The sequence below is a fragment of the Hermetia illucens genome, chromosome 1 (genome assembly GCF_905115235.1).
Source record: "Hermetia illucens chromosome 1, iHerIll2.2.curated.20191125, whole genome shotgun sequence".
Taxonomy (NCBI): domain Eukaryota; kingdom Metazoa; phylum Arthropoda; class Insecta; order Diptera; family Stratiomyidae; genus Hermetia; species Hermetia illucens.
The window spans coordinates 176,605,130-176,623,614 of record NC_051849.1 but is presented as its reverse complement, the minus strand read 5'-3'; the positions used below and the strand labels follow the sequence as shown (position 1 = coordinate 176,623,614).

Genomic DNA, 18,485 nt, shown 5'->3' with positions numbered 1-18,485 from the left:
TACGCTGACGACATAGCGCTGGTTGTTGTCGCAAAGCATCTCGAAGGTGCTGAGTTATACTCAAGTGAGGCAATCGGTGCTGTTAAAAGTTGGCTAAAGAGCTCTAGTCTGACACTTGCGGAGGAAAAAACGGAAGCGGTCCTCATCACGAAGCGCCGGAAGAGAAATTACGCCTGTATTAGAATCGGGAATCATATCATCACTTCCAAGCCGACCATCAAATACTTGGGAGTGGTGATAGACAGGAAGCTTAGCTATAAGCAACATGTGCGGTATGTTTGCGACAAATCATCCACTGCAAGTATGGCCCTGGCAAGGATGATGCCGAACGTGAGAGGGCAACGGCATACCTCTAGGTTGCTTATAGCCAGGGTGGTGACCTCGATCATGCTCTATGCAACCCCAGTTTGGAGGGAGGCTTTGTGGATGTCAGGGAACCCTAACAAACTGAGTTCAGTCTACAGGAGGAGAGCCCTGAGGGTATGCTCTGCCTTCAGGACTGTCTCAGATGATGCAGCTTTCGTCATATCTGGAATGATGCCGATTGACATCTTGGCATATGAGATGGCGAACATATACAATATAAAGCCAACCTCTTCCTCATCGCGGATGAGGAAGACTGAAAGGGAGAGATCCATAAATAGATAGCAAGACCGGTGGGAACGCTCGGGAAAGGGCCGGTGGACGCACAGGCTCATTCCTGCCATCAAGGAGTGGTTGGAGAGACGACACGGTGAGATTAATTATAATCTCACCCAGTTTCTCACGGGGCACGGAGGATATCTCTAATACCTTCACACATTTAAATTGGAGACCTCACCCGATTGTCCAAATTGCAATGGAGTCCCAGAGGACCCAGAACATGTATTCTTCCACTGTCCGAGATTTGTGGAAGAAAGGAGGAATCTAGAGGAGACTCTAGGGGAGGTGCTGGTACCAGAAAATCTGGTGCCGAAAATACTAGCACATCAAGAGAATTGAGATGCGGTAAACTCCATGATCGCATCTATCCAAAATAAACTACGGAAAGCAGAGGAGAGGAGAAAAACGCGGTCACGTGCGCCGCGTATAGAAGAAAGGTGGCAAAGCTAGAGTGAGCTGATTCCGCCCCGTGATGTAATACCTTATGGTGGTTCCGTGGGGCAGGGAGGGAGTCGGGGGTTGTTTTAGTGGGTAAAAATCCCACACGCTGGTGTGTCCAGACCAGTGTCTTTTTGAAGATTTCTACCTCAACAAAAAAAAAAAGACAGACAGACAGACGGACAGATAGACAGACAGACAGTAAACCGATTTTAATAAGGTTTTGTGTTTACACAAAACCTTAAAAATGGGAACTCTTGGTCGTGGTTGAGAGAAAAATCCTCCGAAAAATGTTCGGCCCCCTATATGAGGATGGATGATCCCGTAGCCCACATAACGACGAAATCTGTGAACGATACTATGACCGTCTGGTTGTGGATAAAATCCGGCTTAATTGGTCGCGATGGGCGGGTTATTTAATTTATGTGGATGAGGATGATTCAGCCCGGAAAGGCTATAAGGGCCATATCAATAGTAGAAAAAGGAGACAAGGCAGACCCTTCCTGAGATGGAACAATGGCGTAGGCTAGGACGCCAGACAGCTTCTAGGGACATCGAATTGGTCGCCGTCCACTAATCGAGTCCGTGCGGACTTGGTAGGCTCTTTCGAGAAATGTAATGTAGCCACATGTTGTCCTTTTCGTATTTTTTACCCTATTTTTTCGACGGACTGCTCTTTAGGTTGACAATTACCATAATAAACCTACAGTAGAGGAATTAGACAAAGACAAATAAATACAACCATCCGCGAAGTACTGAAATACAAAGCCAAGGAAACGAATTCCAGACCAACTCGGCCAGGGCGTTCCATGACGCCTTACGTACACACCTCGTTGCAATCAGCGGTGATTTGAGAATACGTGTATTCCGATCTGCTAGCCATTCCCTTTTCGCGTCTATATGGGTGGTTTTCTGAGTTTTGGGAATAAAGGCAACCTACATCTCCTGCCAGGTAACTAAATTTTAAGCGCGCACCAAGCATGCGCTATATGTCCCTAATAGGCAACTCTAGGACATCATTTTCCTTTAATACTAGGACCAAGATGATCTCATTTGGCGCTGTAGGCTCAAACTTGTCCATTGATTCAATCTCCATAACGACGACAGTTACAAAATACAACGTCAGGGAACAATTCACCTCCGCTATCTAAGTTACTGGCACAAGTACATATATAAGAATTAAATTTGAACTTAATCTGATGTTCTAAGCATAACATCTTTCCAATTACGTGGGAAGCTTAAAGTTCGGCATTTTGGACTAATATCCTGGTCGTAATATTCAGTGCAGATATTCCTCCCGAGGAGAAAATCGACCATTGAATTACTTTCTGAGGGTCTTTGATGTATCCAACGATAATATAGTACTATGTAGCTTACAAGGATCCCCATACTTTTAATAATTCTGCGAAGCAACAAGTGAAAAGCAGGCAAAATTCATGGCAGACATTGTCCAAGGTAGAGCAAATTCTGGCACAGCATTGCTGAGTATCGAGTGCTTTGTAACATATATCCTCATTCTATTCTTCGTGATCGCACTCACATGTAGAACAAAAACCTTTGATTAACAACATTGTACCAAGATTAAAAGGATGAACCTACCTGATACCATGGCCTCCACGTGAACTCTTCCTTTCTTCTCAGTAACCGCTTTGCCCTTGGGATTCAACCACTCTACAGTCATATCCTTGGCACCGATGCATGTTACGATATGCGATTCGTTGACATAATGAATAGCTTCCGCATTCGATGGGCTGATAGTCAGCTTGTCATGGTGGTTTGATGATGCAAAAGCTGCAAAAAGGAAAGTAGAGTTAAATCAGTTGATCACATCTGGTACATATGATATTATGGTTGTATATATATATGCCTGTTTGAGAGCCTGAAGTATTATAATTAGATACTGATAGATATTTCCAGGGGATTAGGTCATTTGACCCTTCGTTTTGAATAATTAATTAAAGCTTTATCACTGTTGTACTGACAAACAGTTTTCATCCTCTCTATTCCATGCTTGATACTTGTTTAATTGAAGATATTTGTTGTTGGGATTCTGGTATTTGTACTCATAGGGTATCCATATCCACTAATGCGCTTATACTTAATGTAATTTTGATCAAATTAGCCCAAAATATTTTAATACCATTTTAGATTTGCATAATACATATGTATGCACACACAACGTACCCGTTTTGATATTACATTTAAATGTCATTCTAATCATTAAATTGAAAATCCAAATGATATTTCCTGTGCACATTCATCCTGATTATGAACAGTTCACGCTCAAATGGATATTCCAGTTCACTCACTCCTTGGAAGCTAACTTGAATATCAGCGTTAAACAAATATTTACTGTTGCGTTAAATTATTCAGGACGTTTCCAATTTGCAAGACCTCCTAAATATCGTATTGTTTCCTTTGCCCACCACATACAATATAACTTCACTGACAACACTAATATGTTTCCACCTATGTGAAGAACGTCGTATTGCATAAATTTTTCCGTGAATTCGCAAAATGCAAGGAACATCGCCCGGGAAATGTGTGGCGTTTTCAGCTTATAGGAGTTTCAAAACATTCCGTTACCATGCATACAGTATACTATATTTGTCTACAAAGTATGTACATACATATCTGGCAAACTGTACGAATGTATCAGCTCCGTTATACAAAGTTAGAGAATTCGCTTGAAGAAAATGTCACAGTCACTGAATTCCAGGTAACAATTGTTCTGATGACTTCCTCCAGGAGTTTCCTCCAACCCAAAGCTGTAATTTGAAATACATATCTTACTCTGCAACTTTGTTATTCTGATGTGAGTTTCCCGTCGTCCAATATATTGATTTAAAGAATTATATATGTACATATGAAGTGTCGAAATAACTTCAACATTTTCATGATAATTTTCAATGGTATTATCAGATGTCCTTAGATGAATTTGAAACTTCGGATTGCTGTTGCTATGTTTTGAATTGTAATTTCGAAAGATAGGTCTGGCAAGAGGGACCGGAGTTTCCCTCGAGCCCAGCGTTTTCTCGGGGTCCCCAAATAGAAATTTCATTGAAAAACTGGGTTTATAATAATTTTCACGTCGGACATAGTTTTCCAGAAGATTTTTTACCCCGGTCAAGATGTTTTAGTTCAACCCAACAAACAGAACATGTCATCATAATCAACAGTGGAACAACTGGTATCTGGTCTAGACCTGCCTTAGTAAGGATCTCCAGGCACCCCGGTGTTGCGCCGAGGTCCGCCAATTTGATACCCCTAAAATCTGTCTAAAGTCTTGGCCTACGCCATCGTTCCATCTCAGGCAGGGTCTGCCTCGTTTTTTTTTTCTACCAAACATATTGCACTTATAGACTCTACGGGTCCGATCTTGCTCATCCATACGGATAAAATTACCCGACCTTTCGAACCGAATTTCATCCCCAACCAGACGGTCGTGGTATAGCTCAAAAATTTCATCATTATGTAGGCTACGGAATGGTCCATGCTCATGTAGGGAGCTAGAAATTCTTCGGAGGATTCTCCTCTCAAATTCCAGCAAGAGTTTTTCTTGCTAAGAACCCAAGTCACCGAGGAATACATGAAAACTGGAATAATCACTGTCTTGTACAGTAAGAGTTTTGACCCTGTAAGCTGAAATAGGCTCTGTTGGCTGCCAACAAGCGTGCCAGGTAAAAAGAGGACCCATGATGGAGCATCCCCTTGTCTTAGACCGTTAAGGATATTGATTGGTCTCGAAAATGATCCTGCTGCTTTTATCTGGCCTCGTGCATTGATCAGGGTCAACCTAGTCAGTCTTACCAATTTCTTCGGGGCACCAAGTTCTCTCATGGCCGTGTACAGTTTTACCCTGGCTATGTTGTCATAGGCGGCGTTGAAGTAGATAAAAGGATTGATTGCTATATTCTAACAGCCTTTCCATCACGCGGCGCAGAGAGAAAATCTGACCTGTTGCTGCCTGGAGCGAAGCCCCTTTGGTAAGAAAAGATTATGCTCTGGGTGTATGAGCCTAGCAAGATAGCGGAGAATATCTTATAGATGTATTCAGCAATGTGATACCTGTATAATTGGGGCACTGCGTGATATTGCCTTTTTATGTACGGGATGGGATGGGATCGTTGCCAATCATCAGGTTTTGATTCGCTGTTCTACACCTTGAGTATAAGTTGATAAACCGCTTGGTGTAGTTAGCCTCCAGATCTAATCAGTTCGTTTGTAATTCTATCGGTTCCTTGCGACTTATGGCTGTTAAGCGACCTCTTGGTCGCAATATTTGTTCGTTGTCTTCAGTTAACGGGGCCTCCAACTTGCCGATATTCTAGTTGTTGGGCAGTTCGTCAAAATACTCAACCCATAGCTTCAATCTGTCTACTCTATCAGAAATCAGATTTATCTTTTTGTCTCAGCAGTATGAGTATGAGGTGTATAAGATTTTATTCCGTTGACTTGTTGATGAGACACTCGCGCCTATTGCCCTTACTCCTTGTACTTTTCGAATTCACTGATTTGTCGGGTCTCCCAGGCTCTCTTTTTCTTTTTGTGAGGTAACTTCTTCACTCGGCGAAGTTCGTAATTGGATTCCCCACGTGTCCCCGTTTTTTTGAAAGTGCAGCATTGCCCGGTACGTGGCATTCTTCCGTTGCTAGCTTGCATTTATCGTCGAACCAGTTGTTCCGACTTTTTTTGCGATTAGGGCAAGTGATGATGATTGTGGCCATCAAAAAGAATAACGTTCTTCTGGTGGCTGGGAAATTCATTTGCTGATGCTTCATCTCCAGGCATCTATTTCCTTCCTTCCTTTATGGGTTTTACAAAAGGCTTTGTAATAGATTACTTCAGTGTTCACTTTCACCTGATGATCAGAGGGGAGTTCAAGGTGGTATTGTTATTCGAACTCGGATCACAGCACCAACGAGCTAGTGGTTCGAGTTTATATTGCCCCCGCCTATATGTTCTGACATTCATCAAAGTTGAGAGGTAGCGGCTTTCGATTAGCACGTATACAATTTGGTTGAAAATGGTAACCTCTGGAGAGGCTCTTGCATTTTTGTGGATCAGTTTCTGCGCAAACCAAGAATTTCTGACAACCTTTTCATACGATACTGCTAGTTGGAAAGTACGTAGTCCGTTGTTATTGATAGTTTCGTGTAAGCTATGGGAACCAACCTACCGTTTGAAGACGAGCTCCGTCCCTACTTGGCTGCTAAAATCTCCAAGTATGATTATGATATCATATCTGACTTCGAAGGTTCCTGCTACTGCTTTGTAGAAAATATCCCTCTCCGGTTTTACAATCCCCTTTTTACGGGCATGAACGTTAATGCGGCTTATATTTCGAAATTTGCATCGGAAACCCAGAGTGCCTAGCGGTTTACTTATGTCTTCAAAGCAGGTTTTATTTTTTTGACTGACTAGGAAACCAACTCTGAATACCTGTTTTACCGGACTACTGCTATAGTATATGATGCAGTGGCTTTTCTCAGCGCATCTCTTGCAACGCTATCATGTCAGTCCAATATTAGGAAAGGGTATCGGCTAGCTGTTGTTGTACAGCATTTGGTCAATATTGGCGCCATACTTTAGTCGCTCCGGCATCAGCTGCGCCAAGCTATTCTGACGATTGTTCAACTGTCGCTGCATTAGCTCCACCGCATACTTCTTCCTGCGTATCATTGACGTCCGCCACCGCTGAACTGAAGGCCTTTCCGCTCTCATGTCGCCTGAGCGACCCCCAGGTGAACGTTATCTCGCCGTCAAAGCAACAGTTCATGTCTAGGCTAGTGTACGCCACTATTTTAGACGAAATTCTAGCCTATATCAGAAGGAAAGCTAACTCAATTTTGTCACCTCTCTCATGTGTCAAGCTGACGAAGGATAACTCTCCTGACCAAGTGATAGCTTCCTTTTGTGTGACGTATCCCCACGATTTTGCAGCCATCATCCAATTTTCCTTTCTGCCTGCTTCGACCAACATGAATGATTCTGACAACTTTATACTGTTTTATCAAAATATAAAGGGTGGGTCGGATTTCAAATTGTCTCCCTTAGCATTCCAACTTCAAGTCATCTGCATTTCTGAAAGCTGGTTGGGTGACAGGGTTTTAAATTCCGAGCTGCCCGAAAGTTACTCAATATTTCGTTGTTACAGAGACTGCGCTGCGCGCGGCAAAACCACCCCACATTCCCTTCTCTGTAAGAGCATTTTTTCGACAGATTATGAATCCTAATCGTTCTGTTCTCCTTACTTTCTTCTATCCTCTGTGGCGACTTTAAGCTTTCTATGTTCTCCTGGCCTATTACTCTCGGTCTTCCCACCCTCCCTAATAACTATACCCACTCTTGCCTTCCATTATCCACATTCATGTACACCTGTGCCGCCTTCCACTTTAACCTTTCTCGAAACCACTTAGATCACACTTTTGATTTCCCTCTTGCCCTCTCATACGTTGCCCCTGAAATCCATCTTCCTGCTCTCGAGTTCGATGCTCTGATATCCCGATTCCACTCTCCTGTCGCACGCAACCCTACCAAGTTCAACCTTCGTAAGGCAAAATTCGCAAGTTTGAACTCAACCCTGGTGGCAATCAATTGGGTTCCCCTCCATTAAATTCTCTGACTTCTCAGCTAATTCTCCCCAATTATCCTGTGATTTGATCTGCAGCTACTTTTCCTCCCTCTATGTTCCCTCTCCTTTCTCCTCTTTCCTCCTGCTAGTGGATTTAGCCTACCTCGCATCACATACCATTCCCTTTCTTACACCTCTCCTTGTCGACTACCTCATACCTTATTGGCAAATTTGATGTCAATGCTGACCAATGATCCTTCAAACCTCTTTTTGCTTAAAACTGCCGGGAGTTCTTTGCAATTCCTCGTCCTTATCATGCCGCTTCTCCATTTGTCCAAAACATATCAGCGACCTGTTTCTACTATAGAGTTAGTAATGTGACAGTATATCTGGGGAGCAACTTACTCCCTCTTTTCTGGTCCACGGACCCCTCGCTTAGGGCTTGCACCCAAACTTTTTAAAAAAAGTCAAGCGACGACGGCCTTACGCTTTCTTACCAGGGTAGAGGCAAATCGTCAGACGCTGCCTCACCTCTGCCCTGGGAGCAGCGTGATCGAAACGTCACGTTCTGACGCAGCGTGACGTTTCAGTTTCAGTCGCGTGACCGAAACGTCACGTTCTGACGCAGCGTGACGTTTCAGTCACGCTGCTCCCAGTACAGAGGTGAGGCAGCGTCTGACGATTTGCCTCTGCCCTGGTAACAAACCGTAAAGCCGTGATCGCCTGACATTTTTTTTAAATTCAGATTCCCCTATTCTTGGATACATTTGTAGCTTTCAAGATATCAGACTAATTTTTAAGGATTTAATAGGTGAGGCAGCATCTGACGATTTGCCTCTGCCTTGGTAAGAAACCGTAAAGCCGTCGTCGCTTGACTTTTTTTCAAATATTACTTATTTTCACAATAATTTGGCCTAACGTAAAGTATGCGATAGCGCCAAATAAAAATGAATGGACCTTTCATGCAAGAGAAGAAAGAAGCAACAGATCTCATAAGGATATAAGATAATAGATAGTACAATATTTTCACATGCAAAAACAAGGAGTCATAATTTTTACAAACGAGCATTCCTTTACTTAGATGTTATCTTGCTTGGCATAATTAAAATTTGCCTATCACACACAAAATCGAAATTACTTTTTCACATCAAAGCTAGGGGAGAGAACAGATTCGCAACCGATAGTCGGTATCAGCACTCAGTACACGCCTTGGCCGTTTGCACTAAGCAATATTACGTACTAGCATATATATTGCAACATTCGTTCCAAACTGTAACATTACAAATAAATTACTGAAAGCGAAGAATCTGCATCCCCATATTCGCATGCACCACAAATCCTTCTTTAGCCCAAAACTAACCCAAAACAGCCCCTGACAACTACCGGGTCAACTTATACTATGAGAAGCGGTATGTTTATTCCTGTGTGCAGTTGCCAAATTTCCTATCAGGCTTGTCCCTTCGTGCGGATAAGTGAACGCTCGATGGATGTGTCATGGAGATGCGCATCTAGAGATCTGCGTGTATGGGCATGCTTATTCGCAGGTCGGGTAGGTGAGAATAAAAACCCCCACCCGTGGATAAAATTGGCTATGGGAAGGATACCCAGAAACAAAGCCAAACATGAAGGAGAAGAATAGAGATAAAGTTATGGTTCAGGGCTCCGGAGACCCAGTTCCGGCGGTTTTTTGGAGTGGGCAAGAGGGCTTCCGGCCGTCGATGTCCAACGACCACAGTGCCGCAGTAGTGATATCCTTGGCTACTGTGGCATTAATTGTTACAAGCGCGAGTAGAACTGGTTCCATTGACGGACTCGTTTAGAAGAAGCTCGATTCTTCGTAGATCCTTTACAGGCATGCATGAAAATGCTGCTCCCAAGGGGGAGAGTGTAACAGGGTACGGGATAGAGGAAACAGTGCCGGATACCTGCTTGAGCGACATAAGGTGCAGCGACAAATCGGGAGCAGCCTTCATCGCACTAGGTAATAAAATCCTAGAGCTTTGCGAATTCATCAAGGAACGCCGGAATCTCCGTCAAAGTATAAGGGCCATGATTCGAGGTGTAAGGTTGGCGTACGGCAAGGCTCAGGCCCAGATTAAGAGGAGCGAAGGTATTAGCTGAAAAGGTAAGCCTGGCAACACAAGTGAGGCCCACAGGAAACTCGGGCGAGGAGAAACCGGGGAAGAGACGTCGCGACCGGTTGAACAAATCAACTGGCCAGCAATCCTCTAAGAGAAAAAGGGGCTCCACTCCCAAAAAAGTGGAGCAAGTAAGGAGAACTACTCAAATTGCAGGGGTATCTCATGTAGCTGCAATTTCAGGATAAAGGCGCGAACCTCCTAAAGAGGATGAGGAAGCCTGGAGAAAGGTGGCTCCTCGGAAAAAGAGAAATAGGAGGAGGATAAGACCGAAGGTTATCATCATCCCCAAAAATGGTAAAGGGTCATACGCTGACGTATCACGCTCAAGAGAATGAAGGCAGACCCGAAGCTTACCATTTTGGGAAATAATGTTAGCCGCGTTAGAGGCCCTCAGAAAGGAGACCTTATGCTGTAGCTCAAGAAGTCCAAGGATATAATGGCGGATAAATTCTTGAGCAAAATTGGGAAGTCCTTGGGACAGGAAGCCGTCAAAATCAGGGCTAGTAGACAGGACATCTCTATTGTCTGCAAGAATACAGAGGAGGTCACATCGTAGCATGAGGTTTGTGAGGTTTTGGAATAAGATTTCGACCTCAATGGACTTCCAGAGTCAGCAGTAAAGATGCTACGAAAAGCCCACGGTGAGACACAAACCGCCATGATCAGTCTAGCACTCAAACTGCTGGCAGCAGGGAGAGTTAAAATAGGCTGGGTTATGTGTCGCCTCAGAGAGCAAGTATCGCTGAAGCTGTGCTTTAGACGCCGCTTCGGTCATATCATTCCAATGCCGCTGACAAGTCGAAGCTAGAAGAAGCTAGGAGATGAGGAGCGGAAGGCCACATCAGCTAGGACTGTGAAACAGACCCAAGTTGCCTACTGTGCAAAGTGAAGGAGAGAGTGGACCATCGGCGCATTGCAGGTAGCAGCAGATGCCCAGAATACAGGAGAGCCCTTAACACAAGTCGCAAATAAGGCTGATACAAATTAACCTCAACCACTGTGAGGCGGCGTAAACCATCAGCGAGAAAAACATCGATGTGGCCATAATTAGTGAGCCATATCGAAATATGGTAATATTTGAGTCAAAGATCAAATGAGCCAACTAGCGCTATGGGCTTGTGGAGAACAAGCCTTCGAGGAAATAATGGATCAACCGGAGGAGGCTTCGTCAAATCGAAGGTGAAAAGCGTCCACATCTACAGCTGCTATGCTCCACCCAGCGCTACACTCGTCGAGTATGAGCAGATGCTTGCCTCTCTGCTTGGCCGACCATAATTGCAGGCGATTTTAATGAATGGGCTCTTGAGTGGGGCAGCCGGCCAACTAATGTGAGGGGACGTGTTCTCCTCGAAGTAGTGCGTTTCATCGTGCTTTATTCGTCACCTGTGTGGGCCAAGGCGCTTGCAAACTCTCAGAGAAGGAAACAGGTGACCTCGGTTTACCGGCTGATGGCTTTGAGGATTTACAGTGCCTTTAGAACAACAACAGATAAGGCAGTATTGGTGGTGGCAGGCATGATCCCTATCGACTTTCTAGCGAAAAAATTAGTGTGCTGTACCAAGCAAGACATATGGAGGGGTGCATAGCGTAGAAATGCGACAAGCTCAGGACGCAACGCAGATGGAACGAGTCTACGAAGGGTCAGTGGAGACACATGCCCAACATTAGGGTGTGGCTTGAGCGGAAACATGGGGAGACCAGCTACCACATTACGCAATTCCTCACGGGATACAGCGGTTGCTACAAGCAGTATCTGCTTGTCCTAGATGCGGTAGCATATCGGAAGATCCAGAGCATGTGATGTTTCACTACCCAAAATTTGCAAATCAAGTATTGAAAGAGGAAAGCCGAAAGGAAGGAGTAGGACGAGTGCCTAAGGGCAAACCTACTCCGTGAAGTAATACCTAAGTGGTGCTCCCGCGGGGCTAGAGGGACCGCGGGTGGTCTTTAGTGGTTGCGAATCCCACACGCACCTGGGAGCTGGGGCGGACGTGTCTTTCTAAGATTTTCCACCTCTGTGTACAAAAAAAAGATGATGTTATATTACATCACTTTTGTAATGCTGTAATGCAGTGAAACTTGGATGTAGTAATGTTAGGTGATGTTGCAATATTTGGTGATGTTTTAATGTTTGGATCGCCCTCGGTGATTGTAATGTGATATCATCCTTTAAGGTGATATAACTTTTGTAATATTATCAGAGTGCAGTTGTCACACAGCCACATTGGGCGCCATTTCTAAAATATGAGTAGTATCCATCTATGCAAACTAGCACATGTTTCAGGACGTAAACCCGTGTTGGGAGCTGAAAGACTTGCCTGTACTGTTAGGTCTAGTACTAAGTTCATAGATAGCGATAATCAAATCAAAGTCACTTATCACTTCGATGGATCCTCAGATGCTGTTAGAATTGAATCCATAAAGCGGTTTCTCGTCAGAGGTTATTATGTAAAAAAAGGAACTGGGGTATCAGAAAATCTTGAAGAGATTAAAGACACCAACGAATCGAATATTTGAAAATAGCAACAATTTCGTCCTTATGTCTTAAATTATGAGGGAAGTATGGGAACATGGGCGAGCACATCTAAATATAATAAATTCAGCCCAATTGCAATCCAGCTTCAAGCTTCATATAAACCAGAACCAAATACATAAAATTGATTAAAAGAAGTACTCCTCCATAACATATCTTAAGTAGTCAGATTGTGTATACAAAAACATAATTGTGATGTATAAATAGCAATCGCAATCTCACTTAACACTCACCCCTTAAACAGCAAACTGTAACCAAAGTTCTATTTAAAATCTCTCGGAAGAAGAAGTACATATTGCTCTCAGCGAAAATTTTTCGCTAATTTCCCACGCCAAAGTGGCGTGCCTTAAAAATTCACTTGACCGAAGGCGAAATTTAACGCCTCAAAAGCTTGTTAACCACTCAGCACCGGGTTAACCGCAAACTCCCTTTATCGTTTCTATTACATTAAGTGGAAAAGTTGTGGCACTTGGTATTTTGAATGCCTTGGAAATTCATCACTTTGCGAGGCCAAAACTAGATAAGGACATGCGGTCGATAATTCAGCCTCGAAAGGGATGTATGGCGAATGATCTTTCTATAGAAGATGTTCGCTGGCAAGAGGAGGAACCGGAGTTGCCTTTTTGTCAACTTAATGAATTTTAAAAGCGGAAAGTAAACATTTAATATTTAACTCTTCTCCTGGAAACTTTACTTGGATGCACGTAGCTATAAATTTTACCTCCTGTTGTTGATATTATTGCAAACTTTTCTCCCTTGCTATTACTCCGTGCCATGGATAGGAACTATATTGCTCTCATCTAAGGAAATACTCTTTGCATATGAATAATTTAAAAGTTTAAATCAAATTTAAGCTCCTGGAACGTTTTACCCGAAGGAAAACATGCACGTTCTCACGAAAGTAGTAATCAAACCGGTGCACAGCATGCATTCCATCCAATCAGGTAACCCCTAATCACATCGCTCGCTGGCCAAACAATGAATGAACTAGTCACCAGAGCAAGAATAACAAAAGGATAGTGAAATAAATAAATCCTTGACGTATCCCATAAATTCCCAAACGTTCTGAATGTGACAGAATGAAAAACCGTCCATAGAGCGACCGTTTCTCGTCTCCAACAACCTCACAGTTGCTTTATTTTCCAGCACCGACTGAAGGACGAAAGCACAAGTGTAACGGTAGAAGGATGATGAAAAACGATGTACCAACAATGTAGAAGAATCTAAGAAGAGAGAGGACAGTTCTTGTCCTCAATCTCATTTCCTCCGTGTAGATCCATGTAGATGCATCACTAGCGATGATAGAAAAGTGCAAGAAGAAGGATCTCACCATCTCAACTTCACAACTTTCAAGGGTTTTTGTTTGCCTTCTGTGAAGGTGTAGTGCAGTTCAGTATACACTACTTCCGGTGGATAGTGCTCAGTTGTTACAAAATCATCCTTGAAGATTGAGAATGCATCTTATATTCATAGAGTTTCTTTTTTGAGCTGCATAAAAATATCTTCCGTCAACAGAGGGTAACACTTATAATAGAGTTAAAAAATTCAAATTTAACTAAGATAAATGCATTGCTGGATAGCAAGATGTTGATATTGGAAAGGAAGGGTAGCACTCTGTAGATAGTCCCTATTTTTATAAATAGGATTATAGTTCTGGGGTTGCTTTAAATATTATGGTTTAATACTGCCGGATAAATAACAAGTTTTCAGATCTAATGGAAAAGAAGCAATGATTTTCAGCTTTAGATTGTGAACCAGCCCTCTGAAAAAAAAAAGATTTCTGTCTTTAATCATAATGCGGATTATAGTAAGAACGAGTGGATTGATTCTAAGCGGAATAAGAGTGGCATGACAATCAGAAGCTTCCTTTGAAAACATTGAGCGAAGAAGACAAGACAAGATATTCGATTGGTCTTAGTTGCGAAGTTATAGCAATTTTGTATTGCAAAGGTACCAACTCAGCCCGTGAAACAACGGCCAGCACTGTCTATATATTGGAAGTCTGCTTTAAGGGGGTCATCCCGTGTAAAGGCCGTTCTTTTGGCTTTTTTCAGAAATTTTTTGTGAAGAACTGGATAAAGATACAAATACAAATTTTTCACCATAGATCAGCCCGATCGCTTAGTTGGTTATTGAAATACAGAGCAATTTATACACCCACCTCCAAAAAAAGGTGTTTTTCTGCTGCCACGCTAGAGGGCGCTGCGATCATCTTAAAGAAAAAAAGTAAACGACATTTTAACGTACAGACTCAACTATAGTCCGCTAAATTTTTGGTGCCATGTTAAACTTTTTTTTGTGAATTTTGGTGTTTTTTAAGGCTTCTTTAATGAATAACAAAAACTACTGAATGGATCGCAATTATCCTAGTTTGCGGAGCGTAGAAATATGTTCTGAATAAGTCGTGAAAATTTCAAAGAATTTCGTTGGATAGATTTTGGGCCATGGTGGCAGTCGATTTTCAACATGCAGTTTCGAGAAAAACGCATTTAAAAAATAGAATGCGATTTTTAACCATAAAACTTTAACTGGCCATTAATCTGCTATACCTAGTTCATAAACCTTAGGTTTCTTCAAAAAACAAATGTTCAATTCTTCTCCTTTTAACGAAGTCATTCGAGCATCATTTGGAATGATAAATACGCGCTTTATTACGGCGATCGACATAAATCTGGCATGTGACTTATCACGTGTTTAACACTATAATTTCCGAACGACCCCGAATATCAGAAAATCACTTTCCTCATATATTTTACACTACATCTAAATACAATTAATGTAAAAAAAATCTATTCCGCGGATCCGACATACGGGATGACGCCCTTAAATGCAGTTAATGAAAAGCCAAAGCACATGTCCCTTGCTTCAAACACTAATAAATCAAAACTAATCATCCACCTTATTATCAGATAGCCTCCAAGTACCACTTAGTCTTCCAATTAGAAGGATTTCAGGGTTAAGGCTGGCAATAGAATTCAATGTCCCACAGAATTCAAATAACTTTGGAATTACAATCAGTCAAGTAAGATAATAAACGGCAATACTCACAGTCGGCAAATAATACAGCCCTATAACTTCTATAGTAAGCAAGGAGCGCCTTTGCCTTTGGCGCTATGATGAGATCCTATTGACAGTTTGTCAGAAAAGTACAGGTGTAGTCTGGTCCGGCCAAATATACATATTTAAAACTTGAATTCTTTCGTTGAGAAGTGGGTGCAGCGGTATAACCCTCACGAAACTAACTTGTTCAGCATAGGTTTAAACATACAATAAACGCAAATCTTTATGACTGCTTCTCATCAAGGAGTCTTAGCTGTTGACACATATTTATCGTCAACCTCAATAATTCCCAGCTGGTTTAAATTTATAAGAAAACATTGTTGCCGATTGGCAATTTCAATACATCTTAAAAAACGAGCGCTGGATTTTGCTAAAGAAAACGATCCCTATTATGGCATCATTACGCTGGATTGACATGCACAATTGCTTGAAAATGATGGGCCTAAATTAAAAGAAACCTCGACATATTCGAAAATTTGTTTCCTTCGAATATTCTGAAAATTTGGTGTACTATAAAGCATTCCTCCGAGATACCAAGGGATTGTCGACGCTCGTAGAGAGTGAGCTCCTTCCAACGTGACTAAAAATATAAACTGGGCCTTCTGGACCTTAGTGAAGCGAGATGTTCGACTACTACAAATGCACTCTCTTGACTTGACAGTACCCTGATACGATACGGCAACTACATGAATTTCAGAGAGGATTCCTGAAGGTGGAATTCTGATCGTGATGCGAGATGGATCTGTTGACGAAAGCTTGCTCGCCGGCAAGGTGGCAAGGACCTACCAGGAGATAAGTTGGTCGAAAGGCTGACGATCTGCAAACATCTATTCAGATCAGCCGTAGATTTACAAGTTGTCTTCTTAATACACGTAACAAAAAATGGTGCTGACAGAAGCGTCGTCTGTGTCATTGTGTCTGCTCGAAGGGGAATGTACGGCGTCACCTAAATTTAATATGGGTTGTTTCTACGATCCAGCTATCGTCCAGCAATGGAAAAATTTCCTGTTATGCAAACGACACGGACTCTAGATAGTCTGCCCAAAAATATCCCTGGGCACTGGCCGCTATCAAAAGTGCATATGGCTCTGGTGCCGATGAAGTTGCAACCAGGTCAAAAAAGGAACTCACGAAACCTGCCTGACTGCGAAAACGGTGAACCAAACTGATAAACGTCAACAGCTGAAAACTTTGTTGATGGCTATGATCGGGAGTAAAACCACCATCACGCAGACTAGGGAAACAGGGTTTCCTCAAATAGTAACGATTTCACTATAGTATACCACATTTGAAAAAGGATTGGAGGTAGTCGTAAGCCTTTCAATGGATATAGGGGGCGTTAACGATACGATACGGAATACACCTTCAAACAGAAGAAAACTCATCCTTCCCTCCAACCTATCTTTGCCACACCTTTTGTGCTAGTAGGCGGCCAGTAGGCATGACGGTTTCTCTAGACAATTGCTTTTGGCAGACAGACAGTAAACCGATTTAGTTAACATTTTGTTTTCCATGAAACCTTAACAAGACTACCTATCAGTGATTCCCACACACAAGGTGCAAAAGATTCAGTGCAGTTAAAATGACTGATGGACTAGCAGATATGCCCAATTGCATTAGGCAGAAAGGCAAACACTAGCATTGAGATCTACTGAGAGCTGAAAATTGTATGTAAACATCTTGACACTGCACAGATGAGCACATAGCGGCATAGAAGGTATTTTGAGGTCAATATACAAGTTGAGGGATAGCTTCAATATTATCAGATTTGGTTGGGTATTTTCTAAGAATGGCCCGCCCCAACCAAGAGCTTTCATTTAGTATTTCATATTTCTATATTTGGTGAAAAAAGGTTTTACATCCCTCTAAACTCAGTGTAGAACAATTTTACGCAATGAATGCCTTGTATGCATTTGAGGGTTTACGCACATAGGCATGTTATGCGTAGATGGAAAAAAACAGTATACCTGGGACGCGAGACCATTTTGCGAGAAGAAAAATGCCTCCCACTGAAAAGGAAAAGATTAAAAGAATAACCGAAATTATAGAACACAGGGGAGGGATAGCCTGTAAAGGAATCGAGGAACCATTGACCAAGGTTGATGCAAGGAAAAAAGTGACGCACAAGACGCACGAAATGTCAGCGAAATGGACTTTTCTCTTGGAAACACGGCTGAAAATTTTCGGGCAAGGTGGGCAAGTCTTTCGGGGAGAGACTCAAATATCGACCAAAAAGTAGGAGATAGTTAAATACTGTAAAGACATTGATGAAGTCACGACGCGAGGCCCTAGGAAAACCGTTCAAATCACTCGGTTTACAAGAATCCGCAAACAGGATGGACGCACGCCAGTGGCAACTATCAATTTGCCAGTTGAAGCCAAGGCGATATCCACTAGAAATTGTAATAAAGATGTTATTGGAAGGCCATTATCCTGATGACCTGGCTGCTGAAAAGCCAGCCCAACTGATGAGTCGCATAGTAAGAACATGCCATGCCGCCATGCCGAGGCGACGAATCTTCGATAACAGGCGTCATAATATTGGTGGAACGGAGGACCTAGTAGAAGACTAAACTTCGGCGAGAAACCAGAAGTATACGCCAATCTCCGGGCTTTGAGACCAAAATCTCTGGGAAACAACACAGAAGAAGAAGAAGGGTGCTGACCCCCAACTGCTCTTCATTTCAATATATTAAAGCCGCTGTTCCATCACCTAAAGGGGGCACAAAAGGCATAAACAAGCTGGATACCTTCACCATTCTTGTGGTGATGGCAAACGGAGAATTACCGGAAAATTGACGATAATAAATCTGAATGGCGCTCCTAACAGATCCTTAAACTTACTATTAATACCAAACCCGACCGGTTTATCAGCGTATTTGAGGCATGCCTGATGCAAGGAGGTTTATCCGCTCGTTGCGAAAAGCTAAAGCTAGTTTTGCTACCGAAGCCCAATTACTAACCGGGACATCCATTATCATGCCACTCGATTTGCTTTATGAACACGGTCGAAAAGATACTAGAAAGGATCATCTACGATAGTCTTCTACTTATCATGGAATTATCGGTATGGAAGTTCTCTCAACATCAAGAAAGT

General features: G+C 42.6%; 1 protein-coding gene across 1 annotated transcript in view; it reads right to left on the bottom strand.

Moving 5' to 3' along the window:
* LOC119661750 (neural cell adhesion molecule 1-like) overlaps positions 1-18,485 on the bottom strand; it is a 254,514-nt gene that overhangs the window by 26,929 nt on the left and 209,100 nt on the right. The window contains exon 2 of the mRNA XM_038071220.1: positions 2,680-2,871. Within this exon, the coding sequence (XP_037927148.1) occupies positions 2,680-2,871 (192 nt within the window). The remainder of the gene's footprint in view (positions 1-2,679; positions 2,872-18,485) is intronic.